General features: G+C 29.8%; 1 protein-coding gene across 1 annotated transcript in view; it reads left to right on the top strand.

The window, feature by feature from the left end:
- The first annotated feature begins 550 nt into the window (after nt 1-550).
- LOC107443790 (putative monocarboxylate transporter 5) overlaps nt 551-20,171 on the top strand; it is a 31,567-nt gene continuing 11,946 nt past the window's right edge. Inside the window, exons 1-2 of the mRNA XM_087152277.1 lie at nt 551-1,017; nt 8,732-8,875. Of these exons, the coding sequence (XP_087008403.1) occupies nt 825-1,017; nt 8,732-8,875 (337 nt within the window). The 5' untranslated portion in view covers nt 551-824. The remainder of the gene's footprint in view (nt 1,018-8,731; nt 8,876-20,171) is intronic.

Raw genomic sequence — 20,171 nt, 5'->3', positions numbered from 1 at the left:
AATCTTGAATACTTAAAGTACGATTTAAAGAAACACATTTATGATGGAACAGATGAATAACTAACAATGTTTTGAAATACAAGTCACTTTTAAGCCACAACTTTGTAATTGCTTTATTGTTTGTGTATCCATAAAAGTCAAGCTAAGTAAATAATGCCTTTGTAGGCTTGAAGCCTACTCTGCATTTACATATAAGTAAGACGCAAGAAATTGGACGGCAGATTATAAACACATGATGTTTGAAATTCGATTTCGAAGAACCATTATGCGCATAATTTGTTTTCGAAACAAAGGAATAAGCAACGCTGTGCTTCGATAAACATAGCTCTTCTAGAATAGTTCTTTAATTCATCAAACGTGAACCAAGCAATTCTATAGCAAAGTCACCTGTCACGTAATCGAATGTAAATAAATTCGGCTTTACTATTTACCCTTTCTTCGTTGATTAAATACAGTTTACGCAGCGTTGTGGAGAAATAGATAGAAATAAAGATGACAAAAATAGAATAGAATAATGTAAAACGTGGTTGTTCGTGTTTTTTTTTTTCTTAGATCAAATATAGTGGTTTCTGGATAGTGCGTTCTTAACAGAGTCTCTAAAGAATTATGAACTAACTGACGAAAAAGACGATCTTTTCTCTTCGCTATTAAACTTGTTGACTGAGTGGCTGTTTTATTTTGGTGTATCAAAAATGTTCTGGTTTGTACGTTAAATACCTTCATAATTTGATTTTTATAAACAAAGACCGGTAAAGAGTGTATATTTTTTTTTTGATGGAGCATAAAAATTGTAAAATTCTAGATAACTTTAATAAGATACCAAGATGAAATCAGTGGGCTATAACAGTTGGAACAGTTGGATTGCACTACTTGCAACTGTAATCATAGGATTTTTTAGTGTTCTGCCGATGCGTTTAGCGGGGATATTTTTTATAGTAATCAGAGAACGATATGATACTGACAGGGAGTTTGCTACTGTTCCAATTGTACTTTTCGGAGTACTGAGAACTTTGTTGGGTAAGTATACATTCTGAAATTCATTACTATTATAAATCTTAGAATATTTAATGATTGAATTTGAAAACAAAAATGAAGAAATCATAAGACTGTGTAAAGTTGATACTCATTTGAAAATTTCATCCCTAGATCAAATAGGGTGGTTCTTAGATGTTCTATAAAAAATTTGATGTTAACCCATCTTAACTTGATGTTAAAAAGTATTTATGCATTCTATATGTAATGAATAAATACTTAACTGGATGAACAAAATCCCCTTTAAACCGTTTGGCTTAGCTTTCCAAATAGTATTTTTCGCAACAGAAACGATAACATCGATGTTAACTTTTTTGTTTTCAGAATTTTTTTAATGGTTCACTGCTAAAACTGTGCTTTAATACTTCAGTGTTGAAGCACTCCATAAATTTCGTAAATTAATTAATTAATTAATTTTGTGAATTCATTAATTTAGTAATTTTGTGAATTCATTAATTTATTAATTTTGTGAATTAATTAATATTAATTTATTCAAAGTTGACACCGAATTGAGTGTCCTTACTTACTTTAAAGGGTGTAGTTAAACATAAGCGCCAATCACTGAGAAAGCTTTATCTAAGCTCCAATGCATTAAAACCAAAATTGACTTCATCAAGATTGATAAACTAAAATTTTGTCTCCATATTCAATAAACTTTTATTTTAAGTTCCAGAATGACCTTATTGTATGAGGAAATTTTAACTAGCTCCTATGATATTTTTTTATGCTTATTAGAATTAATTACTGAATAAAACACAATATTTTATTGTCGCAAAACTTACAATAATTTAACTTACTATTAAATTGATGAGAATTATAACTTGAAATAGTGTAGCCTAGAAGTAAATGAATAAATAGTTTACTTTTAAGTAAATGAAACAGTTTAACAACTTCTGTGTATTGAAGAATAAATGTGCAGAAAAATAAACAAAGTAAATAAATGAAAATGTATCTAAGTTAAATCTAAATTAGGACATTTTACTACAGGTTAGTGACGTTGCTAATAGTAGCCCCTTTTCAAAACTTTATTGTGAAATTTCAAACAATTAAAAAAACTGTTAATATTAATAATGCAAGGTATTTCTTTTGAGACATTTCGCAAAATATGGTGAGCCTTGGTGTCACTGAGGATAGAGTGCTCACCTCCCAATAAGGTGAGCCGGGTTCGAATCCCAGCAATGGCTGAATGGAACAAGTTCCGCTCCCGGCTCGCACAGACCACAATGCTTATGTAAAATATCCTCAGTGGTAGACGGATCATGAGTTAGAGGCCCCTTGCCGCCAAGCTAACCGTTGGAGGTTTTGGGGGTTTTTCCTCTCCATGTAACGAAATAATAATAAATAAATTAATTAATTAATGGTTAATTCCAGTAAAAAGTCTTCCACAAAGGCAAATTTCTCCCAATACTTTATCCAGACATTTCCTTTTCTTCCGGATTGGGTTCGAAATTAGAAGGCTACGAAGCGAATGTAGTCCGACATATGTAGTACGACATATGTAGTCGTAAACTCATAATTGGGTCGGCTGTTTACCAACGGTTATAAAATAAAATATGGTAAACAGTACATTAAGGTTCATTTCTAAAACGAAAAAAAATGCATAAAACAAGTGCTGTTGTTTGTTGTTGTTTATGATGCCATTTGCCTACCAGCTAGCCTGCTTGGTGAAACCAAGTGAATTTAAGGCAGTGGGTGCGTTTCTTGTTTTGCAGCTGCGCCATCTATGGCCAAGAATGCGTCTTAAGCCACACACACTCGTCACTGTCTGTTTTTATACGGCGAACCCATTCCTTCATCCTCATGTCGTAATTGAGATATGCCGAGTGGGCCTGGTTGGTAGAGCGTCAGGCCCACCTCCAAGAGGCCGTGTGTTTGATCCCCGTCGACCGAAGACTTCATGTGTAGTAAATGGTCACTTGTGCTGGTTAAATCCGTCGGGTCACGAAGTCCTCCAAGTTCCCATAAGAAATCAATACCTCTGGGGGTACTGAATTGGAGATCTATCGTTCCCTGGTTCCGGACAAAATTATGATCTGTGAATGAATGAATGGGTACTTCCTATAAAACAGGCTGTGACATCATGTGTGTGTGGCTGAGCACGTATTCTTGGACATTAATGGCACCTCTGAAAAACAAGAAATGCACCCTCTGCCTTAAATTCGCTTGGTTTGACCAAGAAGGCTTGCTGGTTAATTGGCAAGTGGCATTGGAAACAAGAAAGAAGCACTTTCATGTAGCACAAGCATGTAGTAACTTTCAGAGTATTATATCCTACTCATACTAATTCATTCTTTATTAAAAGAAAAATAATTAAATGTGCGTTTTTACATTTTCGGCGAAAAAAGTAACGACGAGGTGGCGGTTGGTTGACAATTTTTTTAATCGTCGTTAGTAATTAGTAACCTTTAATTTTGCCCTATAGAACGATTTCAAATTAAAACATTACCTCGGTTTTTTTTGTCCCAAATTCGAACTAAAATTTCAAAATATGTTATATAATTTAATATTGAATTGATTGTAGAAAACAATTGATCCATAATAACCCATTCATTCAGTACAAGATTCAATTATTCATAGCAGAGAATTCTTTAAATACGTTTTTATTAAAACGTGTTCAATTTTAATTTTAAATTTGTTTATTAAATATTTTTTTTTAAAATTCTGTTATTGTTACTATATTGTTTATAATATTATTATATTATTCTTTATTTTCTTTATTTAGTAATTTTTTGTAAAAAGTAAACTTATTTGCCAAATAAATAATTTATTAGACGATCTGAAATTCACAATTGGAATTGTAAGGGATTTTGTTTCTTAGATTATCGAATATTCTTTTATGAGTATTGTATTTTAATCTGTGTTTTCGGCAAGAACAACAACATTGTGATTTTTTACTATTATCGTCAATAAACTTTTCAATACGAGTAAATATTTCACATTTATTCATGTGGAAGATCATTTGTATATTCAAGTAGCACCTCGTGCAAACATGCGACGTGATTTTTCGCATTTTTATTTATTCTTATTTCAAACGATTTATGTTAATATTATTCATTCAATCCCTACGATGAATAAATTACGTTTCTAGTCAAATAGCTTTAAGTTAGATACTTACGTACACGATTGGCGAGATATAAATATAGCAATATTTTAAGTTTTCGAATTTTCACAAACGGTAAACAGATTTTTTTAAAGAATTATTAGTTTGCTTTTTAGCAATAAAATACTTTTTGTTGATAAATAATTTTGTTACGACGGCGCATGAACTTCGCATTGGTCAAGTGCGTTTTATTGTGAAAAATTCTCCTTTATTAAGTTGTGTTTTATAAGCTAACTAATTTTTCCAGAATATGATATATCTTACTGAAATGAATAATAAAATTCACGAAATATTTGAATTTTGTGTGATTTGTGCTAGAAACTGCAAAACAAAAAGAGTGAGTAACTGATAGTTTAAGGCAGGGGTTCCCAACCTTTTTGTACCTAAGAGCAAATACCAGAATATCGGTCGAATGGCGGGCACCATTTATTTTTTTAAGATAAATTTATAGTTGATAGACGTAGGTAATAATACACACTACATATATGCTCAAAAAACTTTATTTTAAAAATTAATTTAACTTAGGAATTTAATTAGTATTAATATTCTTGTGTAAAATAAATGATTGCTAAATTGCTTTTTCAAACCACACGAAGCATAAAAATTATTTATAAAGTATACAAAATACAGTCAATGTGGTCTTTAGCATTGCATTTCACTGGCCAGCTCTTCATAATTGGGAGAATATGGTGAAATTCCTCCTCGCAAGCAATCGTCAAGGTGTTCATCTGTAAGTAGGGATCTATATTTTGATTTTATGATATTTATTGTCGAAAGCAGTGATTCACACAAGTATGTGGAACCAAAAAGCGACTTTATTTTATATGCTGCTCTTTTTAAGAATGAAATTCATTTCTGACAACTATATTCCAGAATTTCTCATCTGATATAATAGTTTTGAAGATAATGATCCAAAATTTCTATCTCCACTTCTCGCCTTACTTGAAGAAATTCTGAAATGTGTGTTGCTATTACGGTTACGTTTATTTGGTTGGTAAAAGGATTTACAAAATATATGATAAAATATCTCGATGATATTAAATTGTTGAAAGCGCTTTTCAAATTGATCATGTATGGAAAATGCACAAGAGACTTCATTTTCAAATGTGATATCCACAAAAGCTCTGAACGAGTTTATAGCCCCTATCATTCTTGCTATATGTTTGTCTATTCCCTTCAGCTCCAAGTTTTAATTACTTAACTAGGAGGCTTCGCCCCCTGCTGGCTGGTGCTCGCCAACCCCCGGAACTGCTTTCGCAGTTCATTTCGGATTGCTTCGCAATCCGATGCTCGCTTTGTTCGCTCATTGGATACGTTCTTAACCTCTAGCTTTTGTATACTTTTTTGAACACTGAAGTTCCGAAAACTTTTCACTGTAGAAAATTCTAAACCTGTGCATTTCAATATTAATTTGAAATTGCAAACAATTCACGTATTTTTCTTAATCACACTATTCTAAATTTCAGTTGTTGAGAAAAGTAACTGTTGTAAGTTTTGTTTTAAAGTCTTTCCCACCAGAGGGCTCAAACCATGTGTTGTAAAACAATATGAAGTAGTACTGAAAGCCGGATGTAAAACATCGGCTTCGATGATGATTATTTTGTGAGAATTTTTTTGATAATTCGGTGAGAATTCACCCGAGTGGACATATGATGCTCACTACGTGCTCTTGCGCGCCGAAGCCTATCAATTAAAACGCATTAGCGTTTTATATAATATAGATTAGCCATATGATGCTCACTACGTGCTCTTGCGCGCCGAATCCAATCAATTAAAAATTAAAACTGTTGCCAGCGCGAGAAAAGAAATATCATCGGTTTTATTGATACATACGTACGTATTAGCGTTTCATATAATATAGATTTTTCCGTTATGAAAGACAAATCTGTTAGCCAAAGAGGATCGCTTAGATCTAAAAATTTTTGGCAGCAAGATAATTTTTTATTTCTTCAGTTAAATCTAGAAATCTATCAAGAACTTTACCTTTACTGAGCTAGCGTACTTATGTATTTGCATAACATTTTATGGGGAAATGGAAAACTGAAATATTTTATCGTTGGGCACAAGCAGCGGGCGCACCTGGACCGATCGACGGGCGCCATGGTGCCCGCGGGCATAGGGTTGGGGACACCTGTAAGGTCATTTAAAATGAAGCGTTAGACGAAGCAAACAATTCATTGTTGAGTAACGTTTCGAGCATTGTTTTGTTACTTTCTGATCATCGAATTTGTCATTTGGCAATCATAATTTACCATCCTGGCCATAATTACGCTACATTTTTTTTTGAAGTTTATACCAATCCATACTTTAAAGTGCATGTCACCATATGCTTTAAAGCATGGGTTCCGAAACATGATCTTTAACTAAATCACAAGCAGACTTGCTTGCTGTTTTTGAGAGAAAAACTTTCGGTGCTATAAATGTGGATGCTTTGTAAAGACAATCTCATTATTTTGAATCATATAGGCTATTCGTTAAAGCTGATGTTAACAAACGCGTCGAAATATCTCGCTTTAAGCTTGAGGGTCGCATATGTCGAATAGAACTTTCTTCCTCGACATTTTAAATCTTCAATTACAAATCGATTCCAACAAGTATTAGAGTTAGGCCTAAGATGGCTTAATTGATTGGATGAGAATTTCAAATTCCTAAGAATTACTAACCGGAGAACAATCGCAAATAAAAGAGCAGAATGGTGAAAGGTTCTAAGGAACACTCAGGCCTAAAAAGGGCTGTCATGGCAAAAGAAGAAGGGCAATTGGTATTTATTTTGATAGTATATTAGTGGATCGCTGAAATAACTGTCTGATTAAAGTAATAGTTAGAAAAAAAATATAAAAGACCGAAAAATGACATTTATTTCAGACGATTACTAATGATGCAATTGACTAATGCTTATGAAAAGAATAGCCATTTTAGTCTGCTTAGTAAGAAAGAATATAGCTTGATTCCTGTATAAAAATAGTAAAAGTATTGCAATTCCTTCATTAATTGATTTGTTTGTTTCAATCCGTGTCTCAAAAATGTGTTCTGGAACATGTTAACATGCATTGTATTTCTATCTTCGGCAGTTTATTTATTATAAATTAGTTATTCAAACATTTATTCAGTGTTTCTCAGAGTCCGCCTTTTTTATCAGTGATTCATAAGATTTTATTAGTGTTTAGGTTTTTTTCCCTCTCTGAAATACTAATTACTGATCCCTGATAATTTTTTCAGCAATAATTCTGGAAATTTATGTATATTAAGGGCAGTCAGCCAGCAAAATTTGGATAAAACACACGAAAAAAAAACGGACCACTCTGAATAACTTTTGATTTAATGGAGGGGATCTTCACGTTCTAAGACAAATGGCAAAACTCAAAAGGTGTGTGAAATTGGCTGAATAGTTCCTGAGAAATTGAATTTAAAGAGAGTAGGATTTTTAAAATTCGACTTCTCATGAACTATTCAACCGATTTTGCACACATTTCGTATTTTGCCTAGTAAAATTATATTCTTTAAAATGATGCAAACATTTTTATACCTTACAAATAAATATTTTTAGACCATTAATAAATAAAATAATAAAAAATAATAAATATTGACTAAAATTTTCTATTTGAATGGAATTATCTTATTTGGATAAGCTAATTTTATAATTGTGTGCAAAAATTTTCAATTCGCTTGAAAGGTTCTCGAGTTACAGCGAAATACGCAAAAAGTAAAATTGACATTAAAGGTTCTAAACTTAGGAGCTTTCTCCTGAACAAACTATTGGGGCCATATTTTTCAGATTGCGGCTATCCCTTATATTTTTGGAGTCAGAAATCCGAAGCTGTCCAAAAAATAGTTACATTTATAAACAAAAAGTACATTTTTGTGTCCGATATCCTAAATTTAAATAACTTCTGGACATATTAATTAGCATATTTGAGCCGTTAAGATTGAGTCCTAGAAAGTTAAGATCCGATCATTAGATCAAAAGTTATTTTAAGTGGTCCGTTTTTTGTAAAGCCATGTATAAAATAAATTGATTAAATTTTAGTATAGTTTTTAGCAACATACAAAGGCCTCATAATTTTAAAAGCATGCTCTAAAATTCGATGTTATATTTTATTATTTAGTACGTGTCCTTTATTATAATCCTATATTAATAAATATATCCTATATTAATAAATGCGTAGTCTCTAATTTCGCTTTCGATTTATGGTTTGAGGGACGTTGCATTTAGTCAAAAAAGATTTTGTTATGTGTTTCCTTTCATTGTGTTTTCTTATACAAGAAACTAAAGCCTCGAAACTACGAGAAGTTCAATAAAGGTTTATTTTTCATCAAGGTCTCAACAAGGGTTGCCAAGTTGGCAAAAATTGTGACTTCGAGCATCTTTCCTTTTCCTGTAACTTGTTATTATGTGCAATTAAAATACATAAACTCGCCTAGCTGAAATATAGGTTTTGAGAAACATAGTTCGTGGTGAATAAGTAATATTTCTGATCTGTTATTTTCTGTCAAAAACATACTGAGACACACTCTGGTTTTCAAACAAACAAAATTCTCTTTTTCTGTTTTGTATAATCAGAATCGACATTCTAAATCGTCACTTTTTATTTATTGTAGGACCATTCACAGGATATTTGGGTGAAAGGTTTGGATGTCGTTCCATCACCTTAATCGGTTGCATTTTGACTGCCATTGGAATGGGATGCTGTTATTTTGCTGAAAGTGCTTTCGCATGCATTATTTCTTTTGGATTTGTTGCAGGTAAGCATCACCATCACTCTTAATGGATAGGTGTCCAAAAAGAGCGGAATTGGTCAATAATTCCTACTAATGTGCCTTCGTAAAAGTATACGGGTGAAAATTACAAACTTGACCCTCTTTATATATATATATATGGGTCATTCTCACGAAAACTGTCATTTTTCAGTTCATAAAATCCCGAAAAAGTAAAGTGAATAAAAAGCTCTGAAACTTTTTATATTAATAGAAATATGTAATGGCATTATAAAGAAAGTATATATCCTATAAAATATACTTAATATTTAAATTAATTAATTTTTTAAATAATTAATTTATAATAATTAATAATTAATTAATTAATTTAATAAATAAATCAATTAATTTAATAAATTAATTTATTAATTTTTTAATTTATTTTTCAAATTAATTAATAAGTAAATTAGTTATTTTCACTATTTAAAAAGTGAGAGAATGACACTAATAGTGAGGGAATGATATTTTATTTTAATACATGTTTTTATCTAAGTTACATCTACCTAAAGTTTGAAAATGATAACATACTAAGTATATCTAATATTTATTATAATTTACTCTTATATATTTAATAGTTTTTACAGGTTTGGGAAATAAAATTGGCTGGCACGATTGAACAAAAAAAAATTTAATAATATACTCGTCTTGAATCTTTCCCTCACTTCAGCGTCATTCCCTCACTTTATACACTAGTGAGGGAATGACGAATTCACAAAAATTTAAAAATAACAGTTAGGCCTAATTAATTTCTGAAGTCAATCGCTTACAATTATATTCATACAAGAAAGCAACATATAATTATCCACTTTCTCGATGAAGTTGTATTTTATTTTACTCTAAAAAATGACATGAGGGAATGACAAATGTAAAAAATTTTACCTGGTTTGATTCATTCAAATTTATTCCACAGCAAGGCTTCTTTAAGTGGAAGATGGAAACATACTGCAATTTTGTTCTATGATGCCAGTTGTTAACTTCTGAAGTTTTTATTAAAATACTTTTATTCTAAGAAGATTGCAGGTGATAAGAACATTGTTGTGAGGGAATGACGCGAAACACTGGGGACAAAGTTTAAAATAGTGCTGTGTTAATATTTTTATCAGAAATTAAATTTAAAATTGATTTTCTGAATTCTATATTTTAGTATTCTGAAATAAAAAACACGAATTTGTAAAAAAAATTTTTTATTTCAGTAACAATTTTTTTCTTTTTTTAAATCAGCAGTGGGGACAAGTGAGGGAATGACATATTGGTATATTTTAATTACCTAAAATAAATAAAAAATAAAAATTGATAATTTTATTTTTATTTTTTTGTTAGCTTGCATTCTGAAGGGCACTTTCCCTGAATTTTTTTTTTTCGTAAGCTTTTTTTTCGATTTCATCGTGATAAATCATTAGGAAACAAAAGTTTAAAAAAAAACTTAATTTTGTTTGCCATTACTAATTTAATTGACGCTTGAGCCGCATTTATTTCCTTCAAAAACATTTTAAATGCACTATAAAAACATATCATATTTTTAAAAAAAGCAATATAAACACAAGAAATGCAATCTAACTCTTAAAAATATTCTATTCAATGATTCATAATAAAAAGTTTTCTCTTAACTCATATCTAATTTCAATAAAATATGAACACTCTACTCTCCAACGTCGACCTTCATCAATTTCGTTGAAGAGAAAAAAAAATAAAAAATAAAAACTTAAAGAAAATTTGTAAAAATTTTGCTTTTTCGGACTTGGTCAAAACTAAATATTCCTATGAAAAAAAAAAATGTAAGGAAAGATTAAACGATTTGCTTTGAGTAATAAATAAATTTGATGAGGCGTAAGAATACAGAAAAAGGCATATGACTGGGCCTCATTACAACTAAAAATCATCCTATAAAATGCAGGAGCAATGTTTTTGCGTGACTTTTTGGTGTATAATGTTTACCAACTAAACTCCGTCGGATCTGACTGGAACATTGTCCCCCCCTCTCCAGCCGGGAGAGCGGGGATGTGACTTCGGCTTCACGATCTATTTACTAAAATAAAATCTTGTGCACAATATGTTCTCATTATTCCTGCTTTCTTGACAAATAAATCCACCAAAATATAGGGGTTGTTTCTAATATAAGGGCAACAACCCCTATATTTTGGTGGATTTATTTGTCAAGAAAGCAGGAATAATGAGAACATGTTGTGCACAAGATTTTATTTACTAAATAGATCGTGAAGCCGAAGTCACATCCCCGCTCTCCCGGCTGGAGAGGGGGGACAAAGTTCCAGTCAGATCCGACGGAGTTTAGTTTGTAAACATTATACACCAAAAAGTCACGCAAAAACATTGCTCCTGCATTTTATAGGATGATTTTTAGTTGTAATGAGGCCCAGTCATATGCCTTTTTCTGTATTCTTACGCCTCATCAAATTTATTTATTACTCAAAGCAAATCGTTTAATCTTTCCTTATATGGAAGTGAAAGATCTTAAAATAACTTCTCTTTTGAAGTATAAATCTAATTATTATTCATTGGCATGTTTTTAGCCTTGAAGTCCCAAAATAGAATTTCTACCCTTATCTTTTACTAAAGATATTTTATGAAAACGAATGAAGTTTTAATGCTTTTATTAATACAAAAGTATTTAATTTTTGTATTACATCCCCCCCAAAAAAAGTTTTTTGGTAAGCCAAAAAAAAATTATAAAATTTTGAATACTATGAATTTTTAAAGTTTAAGTAGGTATGACTGTCCCCTTTCCTACTATAAATAACATTTTTCCTATATGAAAAAAATTATTTACAGCAACAACAATAAAAACATAATAATACAATTTATCTATTTAGTGAACTAAACAGAAAGAAAAATTTAAACATTTTATATAATTATTTTAAAAAACTTTTCAAAATTTTTTTACACAAAAATATACAAAATTTTTATGCAAAACGAACTGGACAACAAGTGTCATTTAATCAGAATTTAAGATTCTGTATGGTTAATGGGGTTATTTACTAAATGAAATTCTGTATTATTTCAAAATTTCGTTTTCTTACTTTTTCATTTTATTTATTTTTTGTAATCTTGGTCATTCTTTCTTTTTCCTATTTTTCCTTTTCTTTTTTGTTTTTGTTACCCTTTACATATTTTTTCGTCGGTATTAACCTGATAATGAACTTTTTGGACATTCTTTCTTTCTATTTTTTGATGTTTACTTTTACTGAAACATCCTTAACATTCTATTTTTCGATGCTTACTTTTATTGAAACATCATTCTTTTCTTTTTTCGATGTTTACTTTTTTGAAACATCTTTTTCACCATTTTTAACCTTAACATTTTGAGATTTCTGCTGTTTTATGTGCAAAGATAAGTTGTCACTTTTAGAATTAGCAGAGATGATCAGTCTCTTACCAAATAGAATAACAACTGGCCCGACACAATCAATAAACAAACAAAAATCTTTGCAAGTCTACAACCCTACTAAAGCATATGGAAAATCAGTATCAAGTATAAAAACTTAACTGAGTTAAAATTTTCGCCTATCGTAATAAGGGAAACTCGCAAATTTTGTTAAGTGTTAACTGTCCTTTTGTTTGGGTAACATTTAATTTTTCACATTTTTTAATAGGAATATTTAGTTTTGACCAAGTCTTAAAAAGTAAGAATTTTATAAATTTCTTTCCTTTTTTTTTTTTTGTATTTATTTTGAGTGTCTTCAGTTACTAATACATTTCAATCCGTGTTCCATCACCCTCCTATCCTTTTGTTGGAATTAACTCTCAGCAATAAGAAGCTTTGTTTATTTATGGAAATCTCTGAGCTAGAACCGAGCTATGAACTATTTAATAACGCTGGACTCAAGCATTAATGTCTGGTTTCACATTTTAATTCAAATTCTTAAAACAGATATTTTATTCATTTTCTAAACTATTTGTATTAGTTATATCATTTCTTGATTTAATTTCTAATTTCTACCACACCGCAATTGCACTCAAAATAAGAATATTTTAATGGCATTTTTATCTTCACCCTAAACACTATGTGAAACAAAAATATAAATTCAACTAATCAATAAATCTTAGAAACTGTATCACATAAAACAATATATATGAAAATAATTTCTCGAACATTTTTTATGCCAATCAAAACCAATTCACTAAAAATAAACATTTCTCACGAAAAAAAACATTTCAACAGTAAATACGATCAATGTATAAAAAATAATAGTTTCAATTAAAACATCAAGTAAGAGAAAAAAATTTAAAATCATGATCTAATTAATCAATAAAAATCAAAGAAATAAATGTTTTAAAAAAAAATATTTAAAGGATACGTAGATGTATAAAGTTCGAATTAATCCAAAATATATCTTGAAAGCCACTACATCACATATAAGTTGATAGGAAAAAATTATTCTTTTTAAAGCTAAATAATTGAGCATAAATTGAAGCTTAATTTTCTTTGAGTTCTGAGTAGGAGGCATGGGAATGTCGAACATCTAAGTAGACCATCGTAAACCATTCCGGAGTGTAATAACACTTCATCGACGATTAAATCCAAAGCAGTGGGGAGTCCAAGGGTGGTGAAATATTGAAGCTCAACTCTCTAGTTGCATCCTTCGCCTTCAGAACGTTAGTCATAAAATGCAGCATACACAAACGGAAGGTAGTACACGAACGGAAAGTACCACTGGATGTAGGTATCATTTAAACAAATGAAAAGTTTGACGATTAAAGAATTTGCCTTTTGTTGAAGATACTCGATGAATTATTAATTACCATGAGTTGCAGAAAAATTTGACTTTATAAATTTTCAACTGTCCATGCGAATGAGATATTCAATATTTTCGATGCATTTTTTCACCGCTGATTTTTCCGAAGTCCCAGCCGGGCTCCGCTAATCTTAATTTTTGAGATAGAAATGCGTAAATTTCCTCCGCAAGCAACTATCCTGCCGGCTTCTAATATAAGGGCAACAACCCCTATATTTTGGTGGATTTATTTGTCAAGAAAGCAGGAATAATGAGAACATGTTGTGCACAAGATTTTATTTACTAAATAGATCGTGAAGCCGAAGTCACATCCCCGCTCTCCCGGCTGGAGAGGGGGGACAAAGTTCCAGTCAGATCCGACGGAGTTTAGTTTGTAAACATTATACACCAAAAAGTCACGCAAAAACATTGCTCCTGCATTTTATAGGATGATTTTTAGTTGTAATGAGGCCCAGTCATATGCCTTTTTCTGTATTCTTACGCCTCATCAAATTTATTTATTACTCAAAGCAAATCGTTTAATCTTTCCTTATATGGAAGTGAAAGATCTTAAAATAACTTCTCTTTTGAAGTATAAATCTAATTATTATTCATTGGCATGTTTTTAGCCTTGAAGTCCCAAAATAGAATTTCTACCCTTATCTTTTACTAAAGATATTTTATGAAAACGAATGAAGTTTTAATGCTTTTATTAATACAAAAGTATTTAATTTTTGTATTACATCCCCCCCAAAAAAAGTTTTTTGGTAAGCCAAAAAAAAATTATAAAATTTTGAATACTATGAATTTTTAAAGTTTAAGTAGGTATGACTGTCCCCTTTCCTACTATAAATAACATTTTTCCTATATGAAAAAAATTATTTACAGCAACAACAATAAAAACATAATAATACAATTTATCTATTTAGTGAACTAAACAGAAAGAAAAATTTAAACATTTTATATAATTATTTTAAAAAACTTTTCAAAATTTTTTTACACAAAAATATACAAAATTTTTATGCAAAACGAACTGGACAACAAGTGTCATTTAATCAGAATTTAAGATTCTGTATGGTTAATGGGGTTATTTACTAAATGAAATTCTGTATTATTTCAAAATTTCGTTTTCTTACTTTTTCATTTTATTTATTTTTTGTAATCTTGGTCATTCTTTCTTTTTCCTATTTTTCCTTTTCTTTTTTGTTTTTGTTACCCTTTACATATTTTTTCGTCGGTATTAACCTGATAATGAACTTTTTGGACATTCTTTCTTTCTATTTTTTGATGTTTACTTTTACTGAAACATCCTTAACATTCTATTTTTCGATGCTTACTTTTATTGAAACATCATTCTTTTCTTTTTTCGATGTTTACTTTTTTGAAACATCTTTTTCACCATTTTTAACCTTAACATTTTGAGATTTCTGCTGTTTTATGTGCAAAGATAAGTTGTCACTTTTAGAATTAGCAGAGATGATCAGTCTCTTACCAAATAGAATAACAACTGGCCCGACACAATCAATAAACAAACAAAAATCTTTGCAAGTCTACAACCCTACTAAAGCATATGGAAAATCAGTATCAAGTATAAAAACTTAACTGAGTTAAAATTTTCGCCTATCGTAATAAGGGAAACTCGCAAATTTTGTTAAGTGTTAACTGTCCTTTTGTTTGGGTAACATTTAATTTTTCACATTTTTTAATAGGAATATTTAGTTTTGACCAAGTCTTAAAAAGTAAGAATTTTATAAATTTCTTTCCTTTTTTTTTTTTTGTATTTATTTTGAGTGTCTTCAGTTACTAATACATTTCAATCCGTGTTCCATCACCCTCCTATCCTTTTGTTGGAATTAACTCTCAGCAATAAGAAGCTTTGTTTATTTATGGAAATCTCTGAGCTAGAACCGAGCTATGAACTATTTAATAACGCTGGACTCAAGCATTAATGTCTGGTTTCACATTTTAATTCAAATTCTTAAAACAGATATTTTATTCATTTTCTAAACTATTTGTATTAGTTATATCATTTCTTGATTTAATTTCTAATTTCTACCACACCGCAATTGCACTCAAAATAAGAATATTTTAATGGCATTTTTATCTTCACCCTAAACACTATGTGAAACAAAAATATAAATTCAACTAATCAATAAATCTTAGAAACTGTATCACATAAAACAATATATATGAAAATAATTTCTCGAACATTTTTTATGCCAATCAAAACCAATTCACTAAAAATAAACATTTCTCACGAAAAAAAACATTTCAACAGTAAATACGATCAATGTATAAAAAATAATAGTTTCAATTAAAACATCAAGTAAGAGAAAAAAATTTAAAATCATGATCTAATTAATCAATAAAAATCAAAGAAATAAATGTTTTAAAAAAAAATATTTAAAGGATACGTAGATGTATAAAGTTCGAATTAATCCAAAATATATCTTGAAAGCCACTACATCACATATAAGTTGATAGGAAAAAATTATTCTTTTTAAAGCTAAATAATTGAGCATAAATTGAAGCTTAATTTTCTTTGAGTTCTGAGTAGGAGGCATGGGAATGTCGAACATCTAAGTAGACCATCGTAAACCATTCCGGAGTGTAATAACACTTCATCGACGATTAAATCCAAAGCAGTGGGGAGTCCAAGGGTGGTGAAATATTGAAGCTCAACTCTCTAGTTGCATCCTTCGCCTTCAGAACGTTAGTCATAAAATGCAGCATACACAAACGGAAGGTAGTACACGAACGGAAAGTACCACTGGATGTAGGTATCATTTAAACAAATGAAAAGTTTGACGATTAAAGAATTTGCCTTTTGTTGAAGATACTCGATGAATTATTAATTACCATGAGTTGCAGAAAAATTTGACTTTATAAATTTTCAACTGTCCATGCGAATGAGATATTCAATATTTTCGATGCATTTTTTCACCGCTGATTTTTCCGAAGTCCCAGCCGGGCTCCGCTAATCTTAATTTTTGAGATAGAAATGCGTAAATTTCCTCCGCAAGCAACTATCCTGCCGGCTTCTAATATAAGGGCAACAACCCCTATATTTTGGTGGATTTATTTGTCAAGAAAGCAGGAATAATGAGAACATGTTGTGCACAAGATTTTATTTACTAAATAGATCGTGAAGCCGAAGTCACATCCCCGCTCTCCCGGCTGGAGAGGGGGGACAAAGTTCCAGTCAGATCCGACGGAGTTTAGTTTGTAAACATTATACACCAAAAAGTCACGCAAAAACATTGCTCCTGCATTTTATAGGATGATTTTTAGTTGTAATGAGGCCCAGTCATATGCCTTTTTCTGTATTCTTACGCCTCATCAAATTTATTTATTACTCAAAGCAAATCGTTTAATCTTTCCTTATATGGAAGTGAAAGATCTTAAAATAACTTCTCTTTTGAAGTATAAATCTAATTATTATTCATTGGCATGTTTTTAGCCTTGAAGTCCCAAAATAGAATTTCTACCCTTATCTTTTACTAAAGATATTTTATGAAAACGAATGAAGTTTTAATGCTTTTATTAATACAAAAGTATTTAATTTTTGTATTACATCCCCCCCAAAAAAAGTTTTTTGGTAAGCCAAAAAAAAATTATAAAATTTTGAATACTATGAATTTTTAAAGTTTAAGTAGGTATGACTGTCCCCTTTCCTACTATAAATAACATTTTTCCTATATGAAAAAAATTATTTACAGCAACAACAATAAAAACATAATAATACAATTTATCTATTTAGTGAACTAAACAGAAAGAAAAATTTAAACATTTTATATAATTATTTTAAAAAACTTTTCAAAATTTTTTTACACAAAAATATACAAAATTTTTATGCAAAACGAACTGGACAACAAGTGTCATTTAATCAGAATTTAAGATTCTGTATGGTTAATGGGGTTATTTACTAAATGAAATTCTGTATTATTTCAAAATTTCGTTTTCTTACTTTTTCATTTTATTTATTTTTTGTAATCTTGGTCATTCTTTCTTTTTCCTATTTTTCCTTTTCTTTTTTGTTTTTGTTACCCTTTACATATTTTTTCGTCGGTATTAACCTGATAATGAACTTTTTGGACATTCTTTCTTTCTATTTTTTGATGTTTACTTTTACTGAAACATCCTTAACATTCTATTTTTCGATGCTTACTTTTATTGAAACATCATTCTTTTCTTTTTTCGATGTTTACTTTTTTGAAACATCTTTTTCACCATTTTTAACCTTAACATTTTGAGATTTCTGCTGTTTTATGTGCAAAGATAAGTTGTCACTTTTAGAATTAGCAGAGATGATCAGTCTCTTACCAAATAGAATAACAACTGGCCCGACACAATCAATAAACAAACAAAAATCTTTGCAAGTCTACAACCCTACTAAAGCATATGGAAAATCAGTATCAAGTATAAAAACTTAACTGAGTTAAAATTTTCGCCTATCGTAATAAGGGAAACTCGCAAATTTTGTTAAGTGTTAACTGTCCTTTTGTTTGGGTAACATTTAATTTTTCACATTTTTTAATAGGAATATTTAGTTTTGACCAAGTCTTAAAAAGTAAGAATTTTATAAATTTCTTTCCTTTTTTTTTTTTTGTATTTATTTTGAGTGTCTTCAGTTACTAATACATTTCAATCCGTGTTCCATCACCCTCCTATCCTTTTGTTGGAATTAACTCTCAGCAATAAGAAGCTTTGTTTATTTATGGAAATCTCTGAGCTAGAACCGAGCTATGAACTATTTAATAACGCTGGACTCAAGCATTAATGTCTGGTTTCACATTTTAATTCAAATTCTTAAAACAGATATTTTATTCATTTTCTAAACTATTTGTATTAGTTATATCATTTCTTGATTTAATTTCTAATTTCTACCACACCGCAATTGCACTCAAAATAAGAATATTTTAATGGCATTTTTATCTTCACCCTAAACACTATGTGAAACAAAAATATAAATTCAACTAATCAATAAATCTTAGAAACTGTATCACATAAAACAATATATATGAAAATAATTTCTCGAACATTTTTTATGCCAATCAAAACCAATTCACTAAAAATAAACATTTCTCACGAAAAAAAACATTTCAACAGTAAATACGATCAATGTATAAAAAATAATAGTTTCAATTAAAACATCAAGTAAGAGAAAAAAATTTAAAATCATGATCTAATTAATCAATAAAAATCAAAGAAATAAATGTTTTAAAAAAAAATATTTAAAGGATACGTAGATGTATAAAGTTCGAATTAATCCAAAATATATCTTGAAAGCCACTACATCACATATAAGTTGATAGGAAAAAATTATTCTTTTTAAAGCTAAATAATTGAGCATAAATTGAAGCTTAATTTTCTTTGAGTTCTGAGTAGGAGGCATGGGAATGTCGAACATCTAAGTAGACCATCGTAAACCATTCCGGAGTGTAATAACACTTCATCGACGATTAAATCCAAAGCAGTGGGGAGTCCAAGGGTGGTGAAATATTGAAGCTCAACTCTCTAGTTGCATCCTTCGCCTTCAGAACGTTAGTCATAAAATGCAGCATACACAAACGGAAGGTAGTACACGAACGGAAAGTACCACTGGATGTAGGTATCATTTAAACAAATGAAAAGTTTGACGATTAAAGAATTTGCCTTTTGTTGAAGATACTCGATGAATTATTAATTACCATGAGTTGCAGAAAAATTTGACTTTATAAATTTTCAACTGTCCATGCGAATGAGATATTCAATATTTTCGATGCATTTTTTCACCGCTGATTTTTCCGAAGTCCCAGCCGGGCTCCGCTAATCTTAATTTTTGAGATAGAAATGCGTAAATTTCCTCCGCAAGCAACTATCCTGCCGGCTTCTAATATAACTTCTCTTAAAATAACTTAAAATAACTTCTCTTTTGAAGTATAAATCTAATTATTATTCATTGGCATGTTTTTAGCCTTGAAGTCCCAAAATAGAATTTCTACCCTTATCTTTTACTAAAGATATTTTATGAAAACGAATGAAGTTTTAATGCTTTTATTAATACAAAAGTATTTAATTTTTGTATTACATCCCCCCCAAAAAAAGTTTTTTGGTAAGCCAAAAAAAAATTATAAAATTTTGAATACTATGAATTTTTAAAGTTTAAGTAGGTATGACTGTCCCCTTTCCTACTATAAATAACATTTTTCCTATATGAAAAAAATTATTTACAGCAACAACAATAAAAACATAATAATACAATTTATCTATTTAGTGAACTAAACAGAAAGAAAAATTTAAACATTTTATATAATTATTTTAAAAAACTTTTCAAAATTTTTTTACACAAAAATATACAAAATTTTTATGCAAAACGAACTGGACAACAAGTGTCATTTAATCAGAATTTAAGATTCTGTATGGTTAATGGGGTTATTTACTAAATGAAATTCTGTATTATTTCAAAATTTCGTTTTCTTACTTTTTCATTTTATTTATTTTTTGTAATCTTGGTCATTCTTTCTTTTTCCTATTTTTCCTTTTCTTTTTTGTTTTTGTTACCCTTTACATAT

The sequence above is a fragment of the Parasteatoda tepidariorum genome, chromosome 9 (genome assembly GCF_982258835.1).
Source record: "Parasteatoda tepidariorum strain Cologne lab strain chromosome 9, Ptep-v5.0, whole genome shotgun sequence".
Lineage (NCBI taxonomy): Eukaryota > Metazoa > Arthropoda > Arachnida > Araneae > Theridiidae > Parasteatoda > Parasteatoda tepidariorum.
The sequence above is the reverse complement of the archived record's forward strand: the minus strand, read 5'-3'. Positions and strand labels throughout refer to the sequence as shown.